The sequence below is a fragment of the Lissotriton helveticus genome, chromosome 7 (assembly GCF_964261635.1).
Source record: "Lissotriton helveticus chromosome 7, aLisHel1.1, whole genome shotgun sequence".
In the NCBI taxonomy this organism is placed as follows: Eukaryota; Metazoa; Chordata; class Amphibia; order Caudata; family Salamandridae; genus Lissotriton; species Lissotriton helveticus.
The window spans coordinates 1,726,876,989-1,726,896,090 of record NC_136068.1 but is presented as its reverse complement, the minus strand read 5'-3'; the positions used below and the strand labels follow the sequence as shown (position 1 = coordinate 1,726,896,090).

The window sequence follows — 19,102 nt, the reverse complement described above, 5'->3', positions numbered from 1 at the left end:
TTATATGATCTACAAGCTCCTGAAATAGGGCCACTGGACAGCTATAGAGAAACTGACTTGGTGTCATTGTGAATGAATACATTTTCCATGCATAGCCTCTGGCACAAACATTATTGCTTCTAGGCACTCCGAAATTTGTAGCAGATAATCAAAGTCTATAACACATTATTTACCCTCTATTGCCCAAATAGGGAAGTGAGGATTTCAAGATACTCTAGTTCCAAACTTTGCAATGTAGTATGCAGATGTTATGTCGTCCCAAGTGATCTTCTCAATAAATAGTTATTGTTAGGCTTGTCAGGCTTAGGTTGGTCTTCTCCCAAATCTTTTGCCTTCTCTCTGTGGTTTTTCTGAATGTGCTTTTGTAAGAAGTAGAACTCTGTGCACTTTACCACTGCTAACCAGTGCTAAAGTGCTTGTGATCACTCCTTAAAACATGGCAAATTTGGCTTACACCTTATTGGCATATTTAAGGAACGTGTAAGTCCTTAGTATAGTGGTATACTATATACCCAGAGCTGGTAAGGTAAATTAAATGCTACCAGTGGGCTTGCAGGACTTATTGTGCCACCCACCAAAGTAGCCCTTTAAAACATGTCCCTGGTCTGCCATTGTGGCCTGTGTACACTTTTGAACTGCCAATTCTGCTTGGCAGAATAACCCCTTTGCCAGGCCTAAAACTTCCTTTATAATACTTATGTCACCCCTTAAGTAGACCCCTAGACAGCCATAGGACAGGGTGCATTGTAATTAAGAAGCTGGACATGTGCCCTTCAGTTTTACTTGACTTGGTAGTGCAACATTTCATTTTTCACTACTGGGAGGCCTACCTCTACCACAGGATAACATTCTGTTACCTTATTACATTTAATAAGCTCTAACCTTGATTAGGAACAGGTGGAAAAGTCATGTTTGGTGTCTGAGGAATTGCCCTTTAGAATCCTCTTTAATGGTAATGTCAGATTTTTAGTCACAAATCACAAATTCGAAAATACCACATTTAGAACGTTGGCACTTCCTTGTCCTAACCATTTGTTGCCTTGGTACTGTTCCTGGGTCACATGACTGAGTGTAATTGTCAGTTGTGCTTTCTGTATTTCTCCCACACAGCCACACAAAATAGGACTAGGCATGCCTTGGTGAGCCATCTCAGGCAGATGGGGTGCGTAGCTGTACACAACTCCACGTTCACTTCTACAGAATGTGCCCTGCTTTCACACAAAGAACTACACACTAGCCTATTGTGCCTAATGACAAAGTGGGACAAGTGCAGGTAGGCAGGACATTACAGAAACGTCTGTGAAGGAAAGCCTCCAGAAGTTTCTGCCACTTGAAAAGAGTAACTAGGTATAAAGATAGGACCCTCAGACCCACTCTTTAGATCACTGCTGAAACAGCAGAAGTACTCAGAGAACTGCCGAAACCGGTCCTAGTATGCTTGTTTCTGGTCCAGGGATGACCTGGCTTGGCAGTTTTGGCTGGACTGTTCCCATGAGGTACAGGGTCAAGACTGCTTTGCATATGGCCAGGTCAAAACTGGGGTGGTATGGTGAACTAATGAATGATGGATTTAACCCAGATCTCTTGACTGGGGGTGAATGTTTTGATTTGTTCTGCATTCCGTCCATCAATTGTGTGTCTTTTGCTGCTGTGACCTGGTATGCACTCCAGAGGAACTGCTTTACTGCACCAAAAAGGACTGCTCTGCTGCCAGAAGGCTGCTCTGAACTCCGAGAGGTCTGTCCTGCTGCTAGAGCTCTGCTCTTCTACTTAAGCCCAGGAATTCCAGAGGTACTCCAAGGGTTAGTTGGCGGTCCTCCTGGTCAGAGTCTCAGGTACCTAAAATACTCCAACTATCTTGAACCCGAACCTTGACCCTACTTTAGTGAGTCCTGACCCTCAAAGTGGTGCCTCTTCATTCCTGGACACTTGAAAGCGATGAAAAAGGTACCCAAAAAGTGCTCTGAGAACTGTGAGACGGCCTAGACTTACCTGCTTCTTTATCTGCCCAGGGTGCATCACCGGCCAGCCTGACTTCACTGCAGTTGCCACTACGTTCTTCTACTCAGCAGCAAATTGTGTTTAATGTCTCCTTGTGGAAGAAGTAACTGGCCGCATCCCCCAAGGAGATTTTTTGACTCTGTAGACTAAGTCCTAACATAGAAATCTTCACCGTGGCTTTGTTCAGCAACTCCTCGATGATGATTGCTCCGACTCAGATATCACCTGTTGCCTTGCCACGTTGAATTCTTACTTTCTCACACATTTTTTCATATATATTTCTTTTTTAAGTCTGAAGGTATGCCGAAACCGACATCAATCCACTTCGTATTCGAATCACCCTCCATTTCGATCAGCCATAACATTTTACTTTGCCCTCGTCTCATGCAAATAGATGTCCGTGGTTGGCATATAAAGTTTTGTTGTTTCGGTGTGAAATAATTTATTATATTTACTCTATTTTGCTAAATTGGTGTGGGACTTTTCTTGTCTTGTGTTGTGTTTTCACTTTATTACCACTTAAGTGCAGCATCAAGTTAAACGTGACTTGCATTTGTACCAAGCTATCAGGGGGGAAGCATATGCTAATTTAGTGACTTTTGTGGTTAACCCTGACAATGATTGTGACTGTTGTTTTAGAAGGGCTCAAACCCCCTCAACCAACAACCCAATTTTTCAGAGTTATATGTTATATGTTAATGTGTAAAACATACAATCACCTGTGAGGGTATACTGATGCTAAGCAGGTATGTGTGCCTAGCCCTGCCTAAAGTAGGTTGGTTAATTGAAAAAGCAGATCTTCATTTTCTTGAGGAATTCAAGAAGAGGGGAGGAGGCTTGGATGTTGAATGAAAGGCAGTACCGTAGAAAGGATGACATGGCCCAGCTACAAGCAAGGAAAATGGCTCATTTTACTCATCTTGAGAAAGTAAAATACCCCAATTATCAGGATTTAACGGGCCCCCTAGAGCAATTGGCCTCGGTGCACTGCACCTTCTGCACCAATAGTATTTAGGCCCCAGGTGTGAGGTCTTTCCATGCTTTAGGAGAGAGGTCCTGCTATCCGGATCGGGTTTCTTGTATGAATGAGATTTGTCTGAGTGGGATGCCTGCAAATGAATCTGGGTGGTTGGTGAAAGGAGATGGGACTGTTCCAAATGGCAATGTCTAAAGTATGTAGTTATGTAGTACTTTGAATGTGTGTGTGAGAATTTTGTATGAGGGTATTTGTATATTGGGAGCCAGTGGAGCTCCCTGAAGTGTGGTGTGATGTGAGTTCTGTGAGGTGTAGCTACTGAGTTCTGGGTTTGTGGTCTTCTAGCAAGGTTACTTTTGATCCCAGCATTGAGGGTGATCCTGTAAACCAACTTGCTCTGTGATTAGGGAGTGAGTGGTTGTTTGTCTTGTTTCGCGTGAGTGCCATTCCATTGTTAATGCAAGAATGTCTCTATATTATAGAAGCAAACATTATTCATAATGTGTAATGAAAGTGAACCATTTGTTCAAATGTAGTTTATTTTTACATGTTGCTTGGTTGAAACAATCTCCAATCTACAACATTCTTTCCAGACTTGCTCCACAGATCTTCAAAACAAAAAGCAAATATGTTATCCAGTCTGGAAGGACTGTTAAAACAATGCCAAAATGTAAGTCCTATAAGATGTGTTCCATCAAATGAACGTTCAGTTTTAAACCTCTCACACACAGAACGCAACTGTGCTATTGTACTACAAATTGCAATCCTCTGATAATGATTGGACACACAAGAGTGAGGTAACATTGCTTCTTTTTGCCCTAAGACACCTCTAAGCAACAGCAGGCATGCAGAGGCAGGAGCCTAGAAAGTTTTGCTTTACAGTGAAACTCCCATGAAAACTTGTTGGCTGCTTAGTACCTTGCCTGTTCCCTATGCTCTCACTAAAAAATGTACGGGGAGGGGTCAAATCCTTTCCATCCCCCCACATTCCTATGCATATTATTTGCTGATGTGTTAACAAACCCAGTCCAGATGTGAAGAAGCAGGACAACAACTTCCAGAGAGCTGGAGGATGTAAGTGAAAAGAACATGACTTAAAATAATGATCATGAGTCATTGCATAATCTTGGGTGTAATGCATCTATGCGTTTCTCTTGAAACCTAAAATGGGTGAAACCCTTTTATGCATCATATCCTTTATATTTAGAGGAGGGATCTCTAATGACTACTGGTAGCAAAGCATACACTGTGTCCACACTGAATCTAGATAAGTCGCTAGAAAATTAATCATGTTGTAGGCCCTACTGTATTATTCACACCTATGTGAACAATGAACCAAGAGTACCAGCAATAACCAGAGCAGTAACCACTGACCTTTTCTGTAGTGAGAGCTACTTTTTCTCAATTGAAGTCCACCTGAGCTACTATAACATGTTATCATTGTGCCACATATTTTAACATTACACTAGGAACACCCTTAATAGGATTATCAGTAATGAACACCAAAACATTTCAGGTCTCATCAATATAAAATCTATTCATTTAACTAATGAAATTACAGCCAAAGCATCATGTGCCATTTGGCACAAAGGACATAACCACAGCAATAGGTCTCTCCAACTCGCATTGAACTATCATTCAATTATCAACATATCAGTATCTGAAAATTCACATTTCAAGCGAGGTTAGTAGCAGAAATGCTGGGAGAAAGCTTGTCAATATTAATGTATGTGATGTATCGGCTCACCTTAATACTGCATATCGCAGACCAAATCCCTAAAAGACACACTAACATTCATTTTTTTCCTCACCAAGGTTGAAACCTGTTGGTTGAACCCCAGAAAAAGCATTTATATGGGCAGTAAATGCAAAGCCTGTACATTGATCAGTAACTACAGGTTCATCACATTGCCAACAGGGAAAGCGATAAAAATACAGAAACATATTATATGTGCCACTGTCTACGCTGCATATCTGTTACAATGCCTGCGTGACCTGCTCTCTAAAGGTAGTGCCATCTTCATAATTCCTAGAGATATATAAAATGCGGATAATGCTTACCCTAAAGCAAGACATTTTAATAAACAGCATAATCAAAATCCTGACCTTTTGCAATTGTTTGGCATTAACAGGGTTGATCACAGTAAGAGAGATGACAATTGAGAACATTTTTTGAGATGGCTAGAAAGTAAATACATTCTGGAGTTTAAGTGCAAACACCTAAATGAACACAACATGGATGAGGAGTTATCTGTATTTCTATGATCGTTGAGGACAGATTATATATTGTCCGGATGGATAAAAAATCTGATTTATATCAGCTAGTATAATCTTTAGTATCTCACACTATAATTCTTACAATTAATTAGTGAATAACTGGTGAATAACTACTATATATACATGTATCATGTAATGTTGCTGATGTTGCTGTGAGCCCATAATTTTGTGCTAAGCCCATGTGGGTGACATTCACTATCATCAAGATAAGATCAATATTTATATTATAGATCATTCAGAGTAGGATTGGCTCCAACCAGAAGACACCATGTATGGTAACCACCCGGGTTCCATATCAGATATCAATTACATACATGCCGCTATGCACTGTTGGTTGATGGGCTTGTTTATAATAACATACACCATAATGCGTCATCTGACTTTTAAAATTATTTCAATTATGGGGTTGTTAATTATAAATGCTCGCTATGAACTACTCTATCAAGAAAAAATGACCTGGTCCCCACTTTGAGTTGCTGCTATTTATTTAAACAGACTCAAATGCCTTGACCTTCTGTTCATCGGCATTCACACATTTTATCGCAAATATTTACAACATACAATAATGCTTTAAAATTTTCATATGTCTAAGCGCGACACAAACACGATTTACAATAATTGACAATATTCATAAACTCAAAACAATACATAAACATGATTCAACAGCTACAAATGATATAACACAAATAAATAGCTACATGAAATCATTACACCAGCGTCATTGATTGTAACAATTCTAAAGTCTGCTGTTTTATGCCTTAGTAAATTAAAACTGTTCTCACAAGGGCAAGAATCCTGGGGTGCTAAGTATTTTAAATGTGGCCTCCTCAGAGAAAACACACTAGACATTTACCTAGCGAATGTCCCTTTGTGTGTATATACCGGAAAAACCGATGTGTTCCCAATCCCGTTAATTATTTCACGGGATTTTCATCAGGGCTGAGCTCGGTGTAACCTGTTGGTTTATTGAGAAGGACAAATAAGTGTGGACTCTTTCTCAATATATTTCCCAAGCGCAGACTATTGTGGTAAATGGAATACCTTTGTCTGTCAAAAGTTCTCAGACACTTTAACGTTGAACCTGTAACAGTTAGCATAAAGAAACACAGACATTTTGTCTCAGTATCGATAGGTATTTGACAAAATTCATATTTATATCTTGTTCTGGGCTTTGATAGCTCCAGTGTGGATAAGCAAACAGCATCAGGACTTACATGTGTTCTGTTATTTTTTTAAAAGACGGATAGCCGCAAATCTTTTCAACAGTGTCACCTATGTGTGAAAAAAAACAGTGTTTCAGTTGTTACATTCAAAGGAGGAATCGGGGAAGCAACTTTTTAGTTAGACTGAAGCAGGAAATGAACTTACTTCACAGCGTGTCGATGACTTTCTACCCCACGCATGGAACGGAAAAGTGCTTTTGCATTCGCAGCACCTTCTTTTGAAAAACAAATCATCATTGCTTGCGTTACCTATAGTCTGTTGGAAGGCAATGCACGCCTTTGTGGTGTGTCAATGTTTACTATATCAGCATGTCACGTACGCACTTACTTGAGGTAACTAATTGAAATCCTTAGTCGGCAGGGGACTTTCGCCACAAACTTTGTTTGACTCGATGTAAGCCACACGCGCAATCCTGTCTTCTCCTCAAGCCCGCACTTCTCTGTAAGCCACACCACCAAACTCCTCTGGACCGACCACCGCTGCATCCACTTCACCTTCCGGAAAACCACCACACACCACTGCACCCAACAGAACCCCCGCCGCTGCTGGAGCAAAATCACCAAAGACCAACTCCGATGCAAATGTAAGAGCGAAGCTTACAGCGCAAACTTGTATTTAAGTGATCTGTGTGTTTTAAAGAAAAAGGAACTGGAATGAGCGTTATAGTTCTAGCGCTTAGAAGAAGGGGTTTTACAGTTAGCTTATTTTGGTGCTCTGTGCTCCTCACCTTCATTAATGTTTCCTGTGGCACCTCGATGATCTTTCTTCAAATTAAATTATGTCGATCAAGAGCACAGAAGTTGTCCTTAGGCAAAGGAAAAAGAAGTCTACTGCAACTTAAACAGTTAATCATGTTTTTGGTAATAAAAACTGTGACCAGTCAGAGATACTGATGGCTCAGCGAATTGTTTGTTGAAGTTCTGTCATCTCGTTCAGGCCATCATTCACACAAATGAACTTGAGTATTAAATATGCTTCTCTCCTGAGGAGTGTTGATTCCACACTTCCTCCTGCGGGATGGGGTTTTGATGCCCTAGAGCACGGTCCATTTAAAATCTTTTTCAGTGTGCTTCTTTTTCTTTAAAACTAATAATTTCTCTTTAAAATAAAAAATTAATTCACACAAAATATATTCATGTTTTATAACACACAGCATCACCAGTTAATCAGCTATCTTGTGAAAGATTAATGACCCTAGTGTCAACATTCGCTCTTCCTTAAGGCAAGTTAATCCAAATACGGAGAGGAGATTCAACTCGCAGTGACATACATGTGATTGACTACAACTCCCAGAATGCTTAGTATAGACACAATCCCTTCTGGGTTACACGCATAAATGCCTAACGACAACTTCCGTGCTCTGAAGAGCATACCCTGCCAACTTAAGGCGAACCCCTTTGTTCGCCATAAATTGGCAGGGTATGCTCAGACGTGAGTCCCTTGCTCACTTTGCCACTGGTTTCAAGCAAGCCTGGCTGAAGACGGCTGAAATGCCAGAAACCGGTCCTAGGAAGCTTGTTTCCGGTCCAGGGAAGGCATGGCTTGGCAGTTCGGGCTGGACTGTTCCCATGAGGCACAAAGTCAGACTGATTTGCATATGGACATGTCTGAACTGGGGTGGCAGAGTGGGCTAAAGAACGGGGATGGATTAAATCTAGATCTTTTGACTGGGTGTGTGTGTTTAATTGGTTCAGATGCTCCGTCCATCACCACCCCCTTTTGTACTGCAATGGGTGGAAGTGACCGTCTTGTGTGCGGCAGTGGTCCTTAGGACAAACACACACACACACAAACGTACATGTAAAAACGCGCGCACACACACACACACATACATATATAAATATGCATAATATATATATTATATATAATATACATTTAAACAATGAAGGTGTATGGGGTTTAGTATTTATATAGATTACCTATTAGTGATCGCCACTAGGTGGGTATAGTATAATTATTATTTTTTTACAGAGTTTTATATAGTGCAAACTTGACCCGAAGGAATCGGGTATTGGAGCGCTTCACACAAGCACCATTTGCATTACATCAGGACACATTCTATCTTGTTAGGCACGGGGAGATTAAGCTATTTGCCTAGAATCACAGGATGTTACGCACCCTTGCTGAAACTCGAAACCGTTTCTTTAGATTTAAGGATGACCGCCCTAGTCGTTAGGCCAACTCATCTCCAGAGTAAGGTCTGCTTTTCCATAAAAAGAGCTTTTTTTTGTTTGCTAATAACTTAAGCCCCACATGAGGAATCTTCATGAAACAGTCCCCCAAAAAGTTCATCAATCTCAGCTCTTTCCTGGAAAGTTTTGGGGTAATCCGTCATGCGAGGGCAAGAAAAAAGAGGGGTCCCAAACTGTAAAATCTCCATGCATTTTCCATACACTTCTTTAGGCAGAGCTACAGAAAAACACGGCTGAAAGGAATGACACTAAATTTGGCAGTAAGCTAGATCTTGGTCAAAAGATTTAGTGTAAATCACTTCAGTAGTTTTTGAGAAATGAAGGTTAAAAAATAATTGTATATTTTTGCAATTGGGCTTGCAAGAGTCTCCAAGACTCTTACGCAGTGCTTAATTTGAGCTGGGGCTTTTCTGTGCTAAGTGCCAGCACTTAATTGTTATGTTATGTTATGTTATATTTAATTTGTACAGGGCGCAGCTACTCGAAAGTGTCCCGGCGCTAGCTAGAGGAAAGGACCAAAAGAAGCACAGAACAGCAACTAGAAAAGCAACGTTTTCAATTTTTTCTTAAAGAGCAATGTGTCCTGGATACACCGAAGAGCCAAAGGCAATGTGTTCCAGCCAAGCCAGCTTTTCGCACAAACGAGTTACCACCCAGTCTTTGGCGGGTTGAACCTAGGGGTCTGTAGCAGCTGCTGGGCGGACGAACGCAGCTGTCTTCCTGGTGTGTAAAAAGTAAACCTCCTCCGCAAGTAGATGGGACCAAGCCCATGGAGGGCCCTATGAGCGGTAGTCAACATCTTAAATTTCAACTGTGAATCAACTGGAAGCCAGTGCAAGGCACGCAAATGATGGCGCACACTGAGCCTAGATGACAAACGAAAAAGCAATTGGTTTCCTGGGGTCGGCACCAGCACCTAATTGTCAACACCATACTTAAAACAGACCACCACATAGTGGCGCTGCTCATCTAATTTAAATATGAGCAGAACATAGGTAGTTTAGGAATACAATATAAATTAAAAATGCTAATACCTGCCTCTCCAGCCATTCCTTTAGTTTTGGTGACCGGGAATAATCTGAACTGTCGCATTTACATGCAAGAGAGATGGATAGTTGTTTTAGTAGTGATGGCAAGGGCAATGGTTGGTGCAAGCTGCAGTGGCTTCCTGGTCAGAGCCTTGGCACCTATTATTTTACAAATTAAGCACTGCTCTTACAGGAGCGCCAGTTTAAAGAAAGAGCATTCTGATTGGCCCAAGGAGCTTTTTTTCCCTTGGACCAACTTGGTCCCACAGGAGTCAGACTTCTGCGGGCTCTCTGATTAACTGCTAACAACATGAGAAAAATTTTGCCAACAGCCATTACAGAAATTGAGCACTTAGTCCCCTATCTTGTAGCTGTGTAAAAAAAGCTATACGGCGGCAGTTTAGGAATACCCTTATCCTCTAGGCGCCATGGGGGAAAAAATCACAAGCTGCATTTTTTAAATAAAACCCCATTTAGCCTACTCCCATGGGCCAAAAGACTGTATATGGAAAAGGGAATAGGCAGCCTCCCTCATCAAGCGATTAGATAGCCAGGGCAGCCAACCCTTGGGGCTGATCTTATAATTTACAGGGAGGGAGGTCACATGACCCTCCACCCAGAGCCTGAAAACGTCTCAGGGAGTCCGGCCCGGCCCATAAATGTAGCAATGTGTAATGGGGAACCGTGCAGACTCCTTCCCTGACCCACTAATGGCCCGGGAAGCCGCTTGGGGCAATGAATGCCTTGGGGCTCTTTCTGCAGCCTCCAAAGTAACTTAGTTGTGCTACTGGATAAGGGGTCCCCAGGGAGGGGGCTGCATGTCCTCCTCACCATACCTTCAGTGCTGGGTCTTGGGAGATAGCGTCACCGAAAACAATATTGGCCCAAGGGGGGAAGGGAGGCATGCCCCTCTTCTAAATATTAATGCCGGGTACAGGGGGATGGGGTACCAGGGGCCACAGTCGGCCTGGGGAGGAGTGGCCTCGTGCCCCCTCCCCGCTTTCAGCACCGAGCTCCAGGGGATAGGGTCTATAATTCCCCAAGGGCTGAAGGCTGCATGCCCGGTCCCCCAAATATTAACTCCGGACCTTGGCGGATAGGGTCCCAGGGGCCGAAATTGGCCCAGGAGGGAAGCCACTTACCCTCTTCCCCCTTTATTTTAATGAGTGGCCCTGAGGGATGGGGTCCCAGGGTCTATGAATTCTCGGGAGTGGGGCCATGAAGCCACCCTCCCCAATAATACAAAAAAGGCTCTGGGGAAAGGAATTCCCAGTCCCTAATAAGGCTTGAAGAGGGGGCAGTGATGGGTACCCTATGGCCAGGCCCTATTGCCAACCACCCACAGCACATGGCTCAAGTCCGTGCGCAGTGTGGGGTCAGTTGTATATGGATGTTGGTTGAAGAGCTCGGCGTTGTAGAGGTTGCACCTACATTTGGTAATTATTTATAATATCAATTATGCAATTTGAGATGTCATAAATTATATAATAAAATATGCCCTGAGGGATGTCATATGCGTGGTCATAAGTATTGCAAGTTATATTTAACGCTGCTATCTATAACTCTACCTATAACTGGTGATATTCTCAGTTTTTTCAATTCAACATGTTAATGCTATCATTGACAAATTCAACTAACTTTAACGTTACTTTAACCTTCGTTTTTTTCAGTGAATAAATATATATTGTGAATACGTATATATATGCCAGGCCCTGTGGGTAATCCCCACTTCGCCATGCACAGCAGGGAGTTGCCTGATGCATGGTAATACAATATTACTTTACATTACACAAACCTTAGAAATTCACTGAAAAAAACAAAGCTGAAAGTAAATTCATAGTTAGGTGTGATTAAAAATATCTGTTTTGTTTTTGTTTTTAAAAACAACTTTAGAATTTCACTGAAAAAAACAGAGGTGAAAGTAATGTTATATGTAGGTGACTATGTTAAATAATGACACCATTAACGTTTTAAACTCAAAATACTACAAAAATCACCAGTTATATTTAGCAGTACTAACTATAACTTCCTCCCCCGCCATTGTGTTTTTGTGTTCTCTTGTGATGTTTGCTATCGATTTTTTCTTCCAGTATGCAGGTGATTACTCTTTGTTGGTGAGTATCATTTGAATAATATCAATAACTGATCTGTATTTTTTTAAAGGAAGTAAAGGAATTGAAATTGGTGAAGTAGAGCAAGACCTCTGACCTCCTGGTCAGAGTCACTGCTCTCCCCTATGAACAGCTACACAGTTAAGGCTCTGCTCTTAGCACAAGCTTGAGCCCTTCGGGTAGGTCTTCGAGGCTCTCCTCCACCCAAAGGCTCCTGTCTGCACCTCATCCCTGGTAGTCTAGTGGAAGAGCACCCTGCTCTTCTGCTATTCCGCTCTGTTCTGTGTCATTTTGCTGTTCTTGTGTTTGCCTTCTTTCTCTCGTTTTTGCCTCTTTCTCTCTGTCTTTTTCGTCTATTGTGCCTCTTTTTCTTTACTTTTTTTCTCTGCTTTGCCTCTTTTTCCCTGCCTTTTTCCTCTGTTTTGCCTCTTTCTCACTGCCTTTTTCCGCTATGCTGCCTCTTTCTCTTTGCCTGTTCAGTTTATGTCTCTTTTCTCTCTGTCTTCCTCTTGCCCTCCCTGCTCCCTCTTCCCCCACTCCCCGTTGCTGCTGCCCCCGTGGCCCCAGCTCCCAGCATGTCCTTCCGCCTCCTGCCTCCCAGCTGACTGCCCTCTCCCCGACCCCTACTTAATGGTGCGCCAAAGGTGTGCCAAAGGCAAGCCCGTCTGCACCTGACCCAACTGCGGCTCCACCTTCACCCATCTACAGTCCCCAGCACAGTAGCCTACTGCCCACCGGATGACAGCGCACAGAAACCACTGGAGTGCATCCAGATCTGGACCAACCCCAGCTCCACACCCAACATCGCAGCCACCATCCCCGACGGATACAAGATCCTGAGAAAACACTGTCCCAACTGCCCAGGAGGCGGCCTCGCCATCATCCACAAAAGCTTCCCTGACTGAAAACCACCAATTCGGACAATGCCTTTCCCCTATGGAACACATTTACATCCAGATCCAGCCCAAACCCAGAACAATGGTAGGCAGAACATTCACCTACAGACTGCCTGTACTCTGCACCCCCTTCACCAATGTCATTGCCAACCACATCGCACCGCACACCCTCGCCTCTATGGAATAAATACTACTCGGAGACCTGGACTACCACCTGGACAACCACAGCGTTCCCAACACCACTGCCATCCCGGAGAACCTCACCAACATAGGACTGAAGCAACTTGTCCCCACCCCCACGGACACAGCAGGACACACACTCAACTCCATCTTCACCAGAGGAAACAACATTCGCTTCAGCCACAACACAGAACTGCTCTAGAACGACCACCACTGCATTAATTTCTCTGTTACAAAACCCAACTCATGCAAGCACATGTGACGCCTCTCACGCAGAAGCTGGGAAAAACGCTCAGAAGAAATCGTCAGCTCCGACTTCACCTGCACTTCACCCCTACTATAACAGACACCAACACATCAGCAAGCAACCTCCACCAATGGATCGCCAACTGTGCCAACACTCCCGCCCCTTCAGAACAATAATAGACAACACAAGAAGAAAACCAACTGGTTCGCCAAGAAATTCTAAGCTTGCCTGCTGAAGATGTGGAGAAACAGCAGAACCCCAAAAGCCTGCACCACCTACAAAGCACACCACCAACTCATCAAATCAACAAATAAAAACTTCATCCAAGACAGAATCCTCGCCAATGTTCACATATCCAAGGAACACATCACCATCATACAGAAATTCACCAAACCCAACAGCGAAACATGTTATGTCCCTCCCTCCCAGGACCTCTGCAACAACAAACTCAGCTCCTTTTTGCACCTCAAGATCAAGATGCTCTACGACAACTTCGACAATCAAGACCATGGCACCACCTCAACTCCCACCCCCAATGACACCACCCAACAAACCCTTCTCACCTGGACCTCTCTCACCACAGAGGACACCTTAAAGACAATGAAAGGTATCAACTCTGGAGCACCTTCTTACCCCTCCCTGCCTCACATCTTCCACAGGGCTGCCACTGCCATCATACCTGAGCTACGTTGAACCATCAAATGTTCTCTCGACACAGCCACATTCCCTGACAAATTGAAGCGCGCCAAAGTCAACCCCCACCTAAAGAAGTCCTCCGCAGACCCAACGGACCTCAATAATTTCAGGCCCATATTACTGCTTCCTTTTGCCACCAAAGTCATCAAAAAGGCTCACACACTATCACAATCTATCACACTGCATAGAAACCAGCATCCTAGACACCTCTCAGTCCTGATTTCACAGCAACCACAGCACAATGACCACCCTCCTCGCCGCCACCGTCAATATCTGTGCCATCCTCGACCAAGGCTACACGGCAAGCCTAATCCTCCTGGACCTATCAGCAGCCTTCAACACAGTCTCTCAACGCACAGTAGCCACCAGACTCCACAACGCCGGCATCCAAGGAAAGGCCTTTGACTTGTTACGTTCTTTCCTATTAGGCAAAACACAGAGAATAAGACTCCTGACTTTCCTCTCAGAACCAAAAGAGATCAGATGGAGAGTACCCCAAGGATCCTCCATCAACCCCACACTCTTCACCATCTTCATGCCCCCCCTCACAACTGTCATCGGAAACCATGGTCTCAATCTTGTCTTCTATGCCGATGACACTCAGCTCATCCTCTCCTCCACCAAGGAACTCAACATCACCAGGCACAACTTCCAAGAAGGGATGAAGGATGTCGTAACCTGGATGATCAACAGCTATCTGAAGCTCAACCCTGAGAAAACAGAAGTCCTGATCCTCTGCTCCACTGCCTCCACATGGGACAACACCTGGTGACCCACCACCCTTGCAAACCCACCCTTCCCAATAGACTCTGCACGCAACCTCAGCATCAGACTCGACTCTTCACTCACCATGAACAGCCAGATCAACTACACTGGCTCACTGGCGAAAAAAGAATAACCTTCAAGCTGCTCACACACACACCTACAAAGCCCTCCACAACACCGGACCCTAATATCTCAATGACCGAATCTCATTCCACGGCCCCAAAAGAATCCTCCACTCGGCTGACCTTGCCCTAGCCACCTTCCCTTTTTTCTACAGGACCAGAGCTGGTGAAAGATCCTTCTCCTGCCTCGCAGCCAAGACCTGGAACAAACTCCCCCTTCACCTCCGATGGAGCCCAACACTGCACCAATTCAGAATAGACCTCAAGATCTGGCTCTTTGAATGACCCTCACGTAGCTGCTCATCCCCCCCACCACCCCAGTGCCTTTAGACCTTTGCGGGTTAGTAGTGCATTCTACAATACCCTGATTGATTGATTGATTGATTGATTGATTGATTGAATCATAACTGGTGGGGGCTTGTGCAGTGAATTGGATAAAAGAAACCCAGGTTTTCATTGAAGTATTACAAGCTGAATAAGGAAAAAGTGTTTTTTTTGCTCAATTTTGAGCTACCTAGCGGGTTTAAGAAACTCAGGTCCCTATTGGTATCTTTTATTGGTATAATAGAAACTCAGGGTCTCATTGGTGCCCTACAAGTCGACTATGGAAACAGTTTTATTTTGGTCAATTTTGAGCTAACTGTTGAGCTTAAGGAACTCAGATCCATAATGCTGTACTTGTAGTTAAATGAGGAGTCAGAGTTTACACTTTCGGCTCCTATTTATGTATTTCTTGCCGATTATAAAACAGTGTTTGTATGGACTCAGTCTGAACTTGTAAGCAAGTATATAGAGGGTGTGTTGATTGTGAAACCCTCCCTCATGAGTGGTTTGTGGGACGATGAACATGTTGTGTAGATCGGGAGGATCAATAGGTGTGAGATCAGGACCACAAAGATTTTGATACAGAATACCTTAACTATAGTTAAGCGTTTGTTTTATATAGGTGAAAAGAAATGTGGTGAAGGATACTTAAAACTTTGATTATCCTTTATTTTTATGGTCATTTGAGGAAATTCGAATGGGAATCATTAGTTATGTCATTGGATATTTGAACATTGGGATTGAGGTATATGTAAAATGGTGTGTTTATTAACTAGGGGCATTTTAAAAGTTTGGAGTTTTAAAGATTGTGTAAATAATTTAGATAAAAGTTATCTTCTGGTGTATTATAGAAGAAAGGTTATTGAGTTCCGATTGTTCATTTGATTTTGCAGAATTAATTATTAGTTAATGCAAATATGTAAGGCCTTTAACCGGATATTGAAATTCAGGATCATGAATTGGTGAATTTTGGATTTTTAAGGTAATTAGTGATTAAACTTTGGAAAAGCAATGGATACTCCTAAAAGTAGGCGAGTGTTCCCCCCTCCCCTCCAATTTCTCTATAAGGAAGACATTTTTAAAGTAATGGAATTTTGGATACATCTGAGTTATGGCTCCTTGTTTCTTCCTTTCTATTTTTGTTTGGCAGTATATAAAGCCTTATTATAATCAGCTCATTTTGAAAGGATTAATTTGATTTGGAACTAAAAGAGAACTTTCACTTTTTTTGGAAGGATATTTCTAATATATTAGCTCGTGAGGAGATTTCATTATGGTAAGCTGATACACTGTGATTGATTAAAAAATAAGCTGGAATCTCAAACCATGAATTTGGTGAATGAGACACAGTCAGGTCATTGTGTGTTATCAGAAATGTATCTGAGTAAATAGTAAATTGGTTAAACACAGGAATGTACTTCAGATTGAATGACTAGGGAGTCTGATTGCCTATGAATCCAGGTAACTAATTTGAGGGGATGTGAACACGGTAAGCGGCAACATTTGGAGTAGTCAGGGAACATGTAAGTACTTAAAACCCAGAATTTAGAAATTCATTTTAAAAATAGATTTTCACAAAATGACTCCTTTGTTGTTCAATCTTCTTTCCTTTTATGATCTGCATTTCAGTTTAAAGATTAAGTAAATAAATATACATGAATTTGAGAACATTACTGTCTATTTATGAGATTGTGAACTTTTTCTGTCAATTAATATGAGCTTTCTAATTATTTTTCAAATATACATTTTTAAAAGCCTCTGTAGAAGCAGTAGTTCACATTACGCAGTGAAACATGTGATGACTGCCCAACATCTAAGAAACCAATTATTGTACTTGATATGAATGTAAAATGTCTATTTAAATGTGGATTTATTTGGCTGTTCTACATCATTAAAAAAGCAGCACTGAATTTTAAAAGCAATGTATTAAGATACAAACTTGCAAAATGAATATGAAAAACATATTAAATTAATATCTTATTGACATGTTCCAGGAATGGATGTAATTGTTCTTTAATTCAAAAAGTGTTATTATACCACCACCAATTTGCAACGTTTATTGTTACAATGGTTCATGAAGGTTTGCAACTAGGGTTGTTTTTCTCGATTTTGTTCAACCTAATGGGTTGAGTCCAGCTGGGCTGTCATTATACAAAGCCCCACGGTTTTCGTATTTAAAAAAAAAAAATTTACTCTATGATGCACACATCACACAATTTGATCATCCAATTGACTTCACCGTATAAGGGAACATTTGAAGAGTAAACAACCATTTAACCAAGCAGTACACATGCCGAGGGACTGTATTAGGACTCTCCTAGTGCATAGCTTACATTAGTCACATTTATGTCTGGTGTCTAGATTTGCTTGAGGAGGCTGATCCATACCATACTTTGAGGATATTAAGCAGGAATAAATATATATCCAGAAAATATAAATGTGGTCATACTGAACATTTGGCATAACATGGTGGCTGTAGAACAATATTGGGCACCCCTTAATTATGTTCTTAGGTGTAAATGATTGAGGCAAACAATCAGTAGAGCTCCGCTCCAAAGTGTGTCTCATTTTAATTCGTCTATATATTGTTTAATTCAGTTTATTTCATTTTCCAGGGTTGCAAAATCATGATGCTTTAACCTGAGCATTCTTCAGACAAGTATGTCCAGAGGTGCTTCATAAAGAGCTCAAATGGACTACAAGCAGGGAGTTTTCTTGTGCGCTCTTCTTCAAGGTACTTTATCATCACCCTCAAGCATATTGTGATACATTCTGTTGACCATTTCTGTGCAGCAAACACTCTATATCAGCTTATGTTTTATCTTTCCTACTAACAGCTGTTAGATTTCAGTTTTTTAATAACTATTATGAACAATATCAGTACTTACAGCGGTGGCAACCTCTTTGCTTTTAACTCATTGGTACTCAATAGAAGTGCATGCATTTTCTTACTCCCTTTTTCTATGCAGTTTCCCATCTCAAATATCCGCTGACGTTAGCTCTGTGCTCCCATCCCCTGGCCAACAGCTTGTCTATTGCTTCCCTACTCCTCCCACCCTGCTTTTATCTGCTTTTTATTAGTTTTATTCTCCTGCCTCTTGTCCCCCTTTTTCTGTTACGTATGCTTACTTCTTACTCCAGCCGGTACTCCATTGTTGCTCTGCCTCTCCAGCTGTGAGCCTTTATTGAAAAAAATGTTTCTTTTATTTATTAAATTATTTAATTTTTGGAGGCCCATTGCCAGCAATTTGCTACTAGCTTGCTCCTTTTACAAAATGTGCTATGAAGCATATTTAAGTCAATTTTGTTTTACCATTCTATGATTTGGCTTTTCCAGCTAGGAAGGGTCAATACAAAAATAAAATTGAGTCTTGCTGCAAGAGTGTGCATGAGTAGTAACGCATGCACATGCATTTACTCAGCCGCAGTAATTTCGAAACGCATGTGCATGCATGCGTATGCATCATTCATTTATTTTCTTCTTTTAATAAAATGTATGTACAGCATTGATAAAAGCGAAAAATCAAAGCCAACCAGTCTCCACTGGTAACCAAATTACAAGGCCCATGCAGGTTATAATTAACTGTTGCCTTTTATTTTGTTTTAGACAGATACAATTAGGGAAGTGGGGCATCTTTGAATTGAATTCTCTATTGTTTACAACTCTTCCTCTCATACTTGTGTGTGTGCAGTATAGTCAGTATGTCAATTTAGTTGGTTTAGGTCATAAAGCAGCCTTATAAACAAATATGGACAGACACAAAACAATACTATGAATACATCATGAAACAATAACCAATGCTAATGAATTAATCAAACAACTAATATAACATTCACCAATATCAGCCCTAATCTTAATGGTAAGGTGCAGAAAACGTCCCACAACATGACAATGGCACAATAGTAGCTGCAAGTATAAGAAATCATGTCTACAACTTGTGAAGCCGCAGCTTCTCAACAATGGTAAAGTGCTTATGTCATGAACGTTTTAAAAAGCTTATAAAGTACATGCGAGTTTGGACATATCTAAAGTGTAGGGAAAAGTTCAAGGTTTCATTAAGTT

At 41.8% G+C, this 19,102-nt stretch overlaps 1 protein-coding gene across 1 annotated transcript in view; it reads left to right on the top strand.

The window, feature by feature from the left end:
• Window positions 1-19,102, top strand: part of LOC144767649 (B-cell receptor CD22-like) — a 242,245-nt gene that overhangs the window by 13,094 nt on the left and 210,049 nt on the right. Inside the window, exon 2 of the mRNA XM_078651048.1 lies at window positions 17,655-17,773. Within this exon, the coding sequence (XP_078507174.1) occupies window positions 17,731-17,773 (43 nt within the window). The 5' untranslated portion in view covers window positions 17,655-17,730. The remainder of the gene's footprint in view (window positions 1-17,654; window positions 17,774-19,102) is intronic.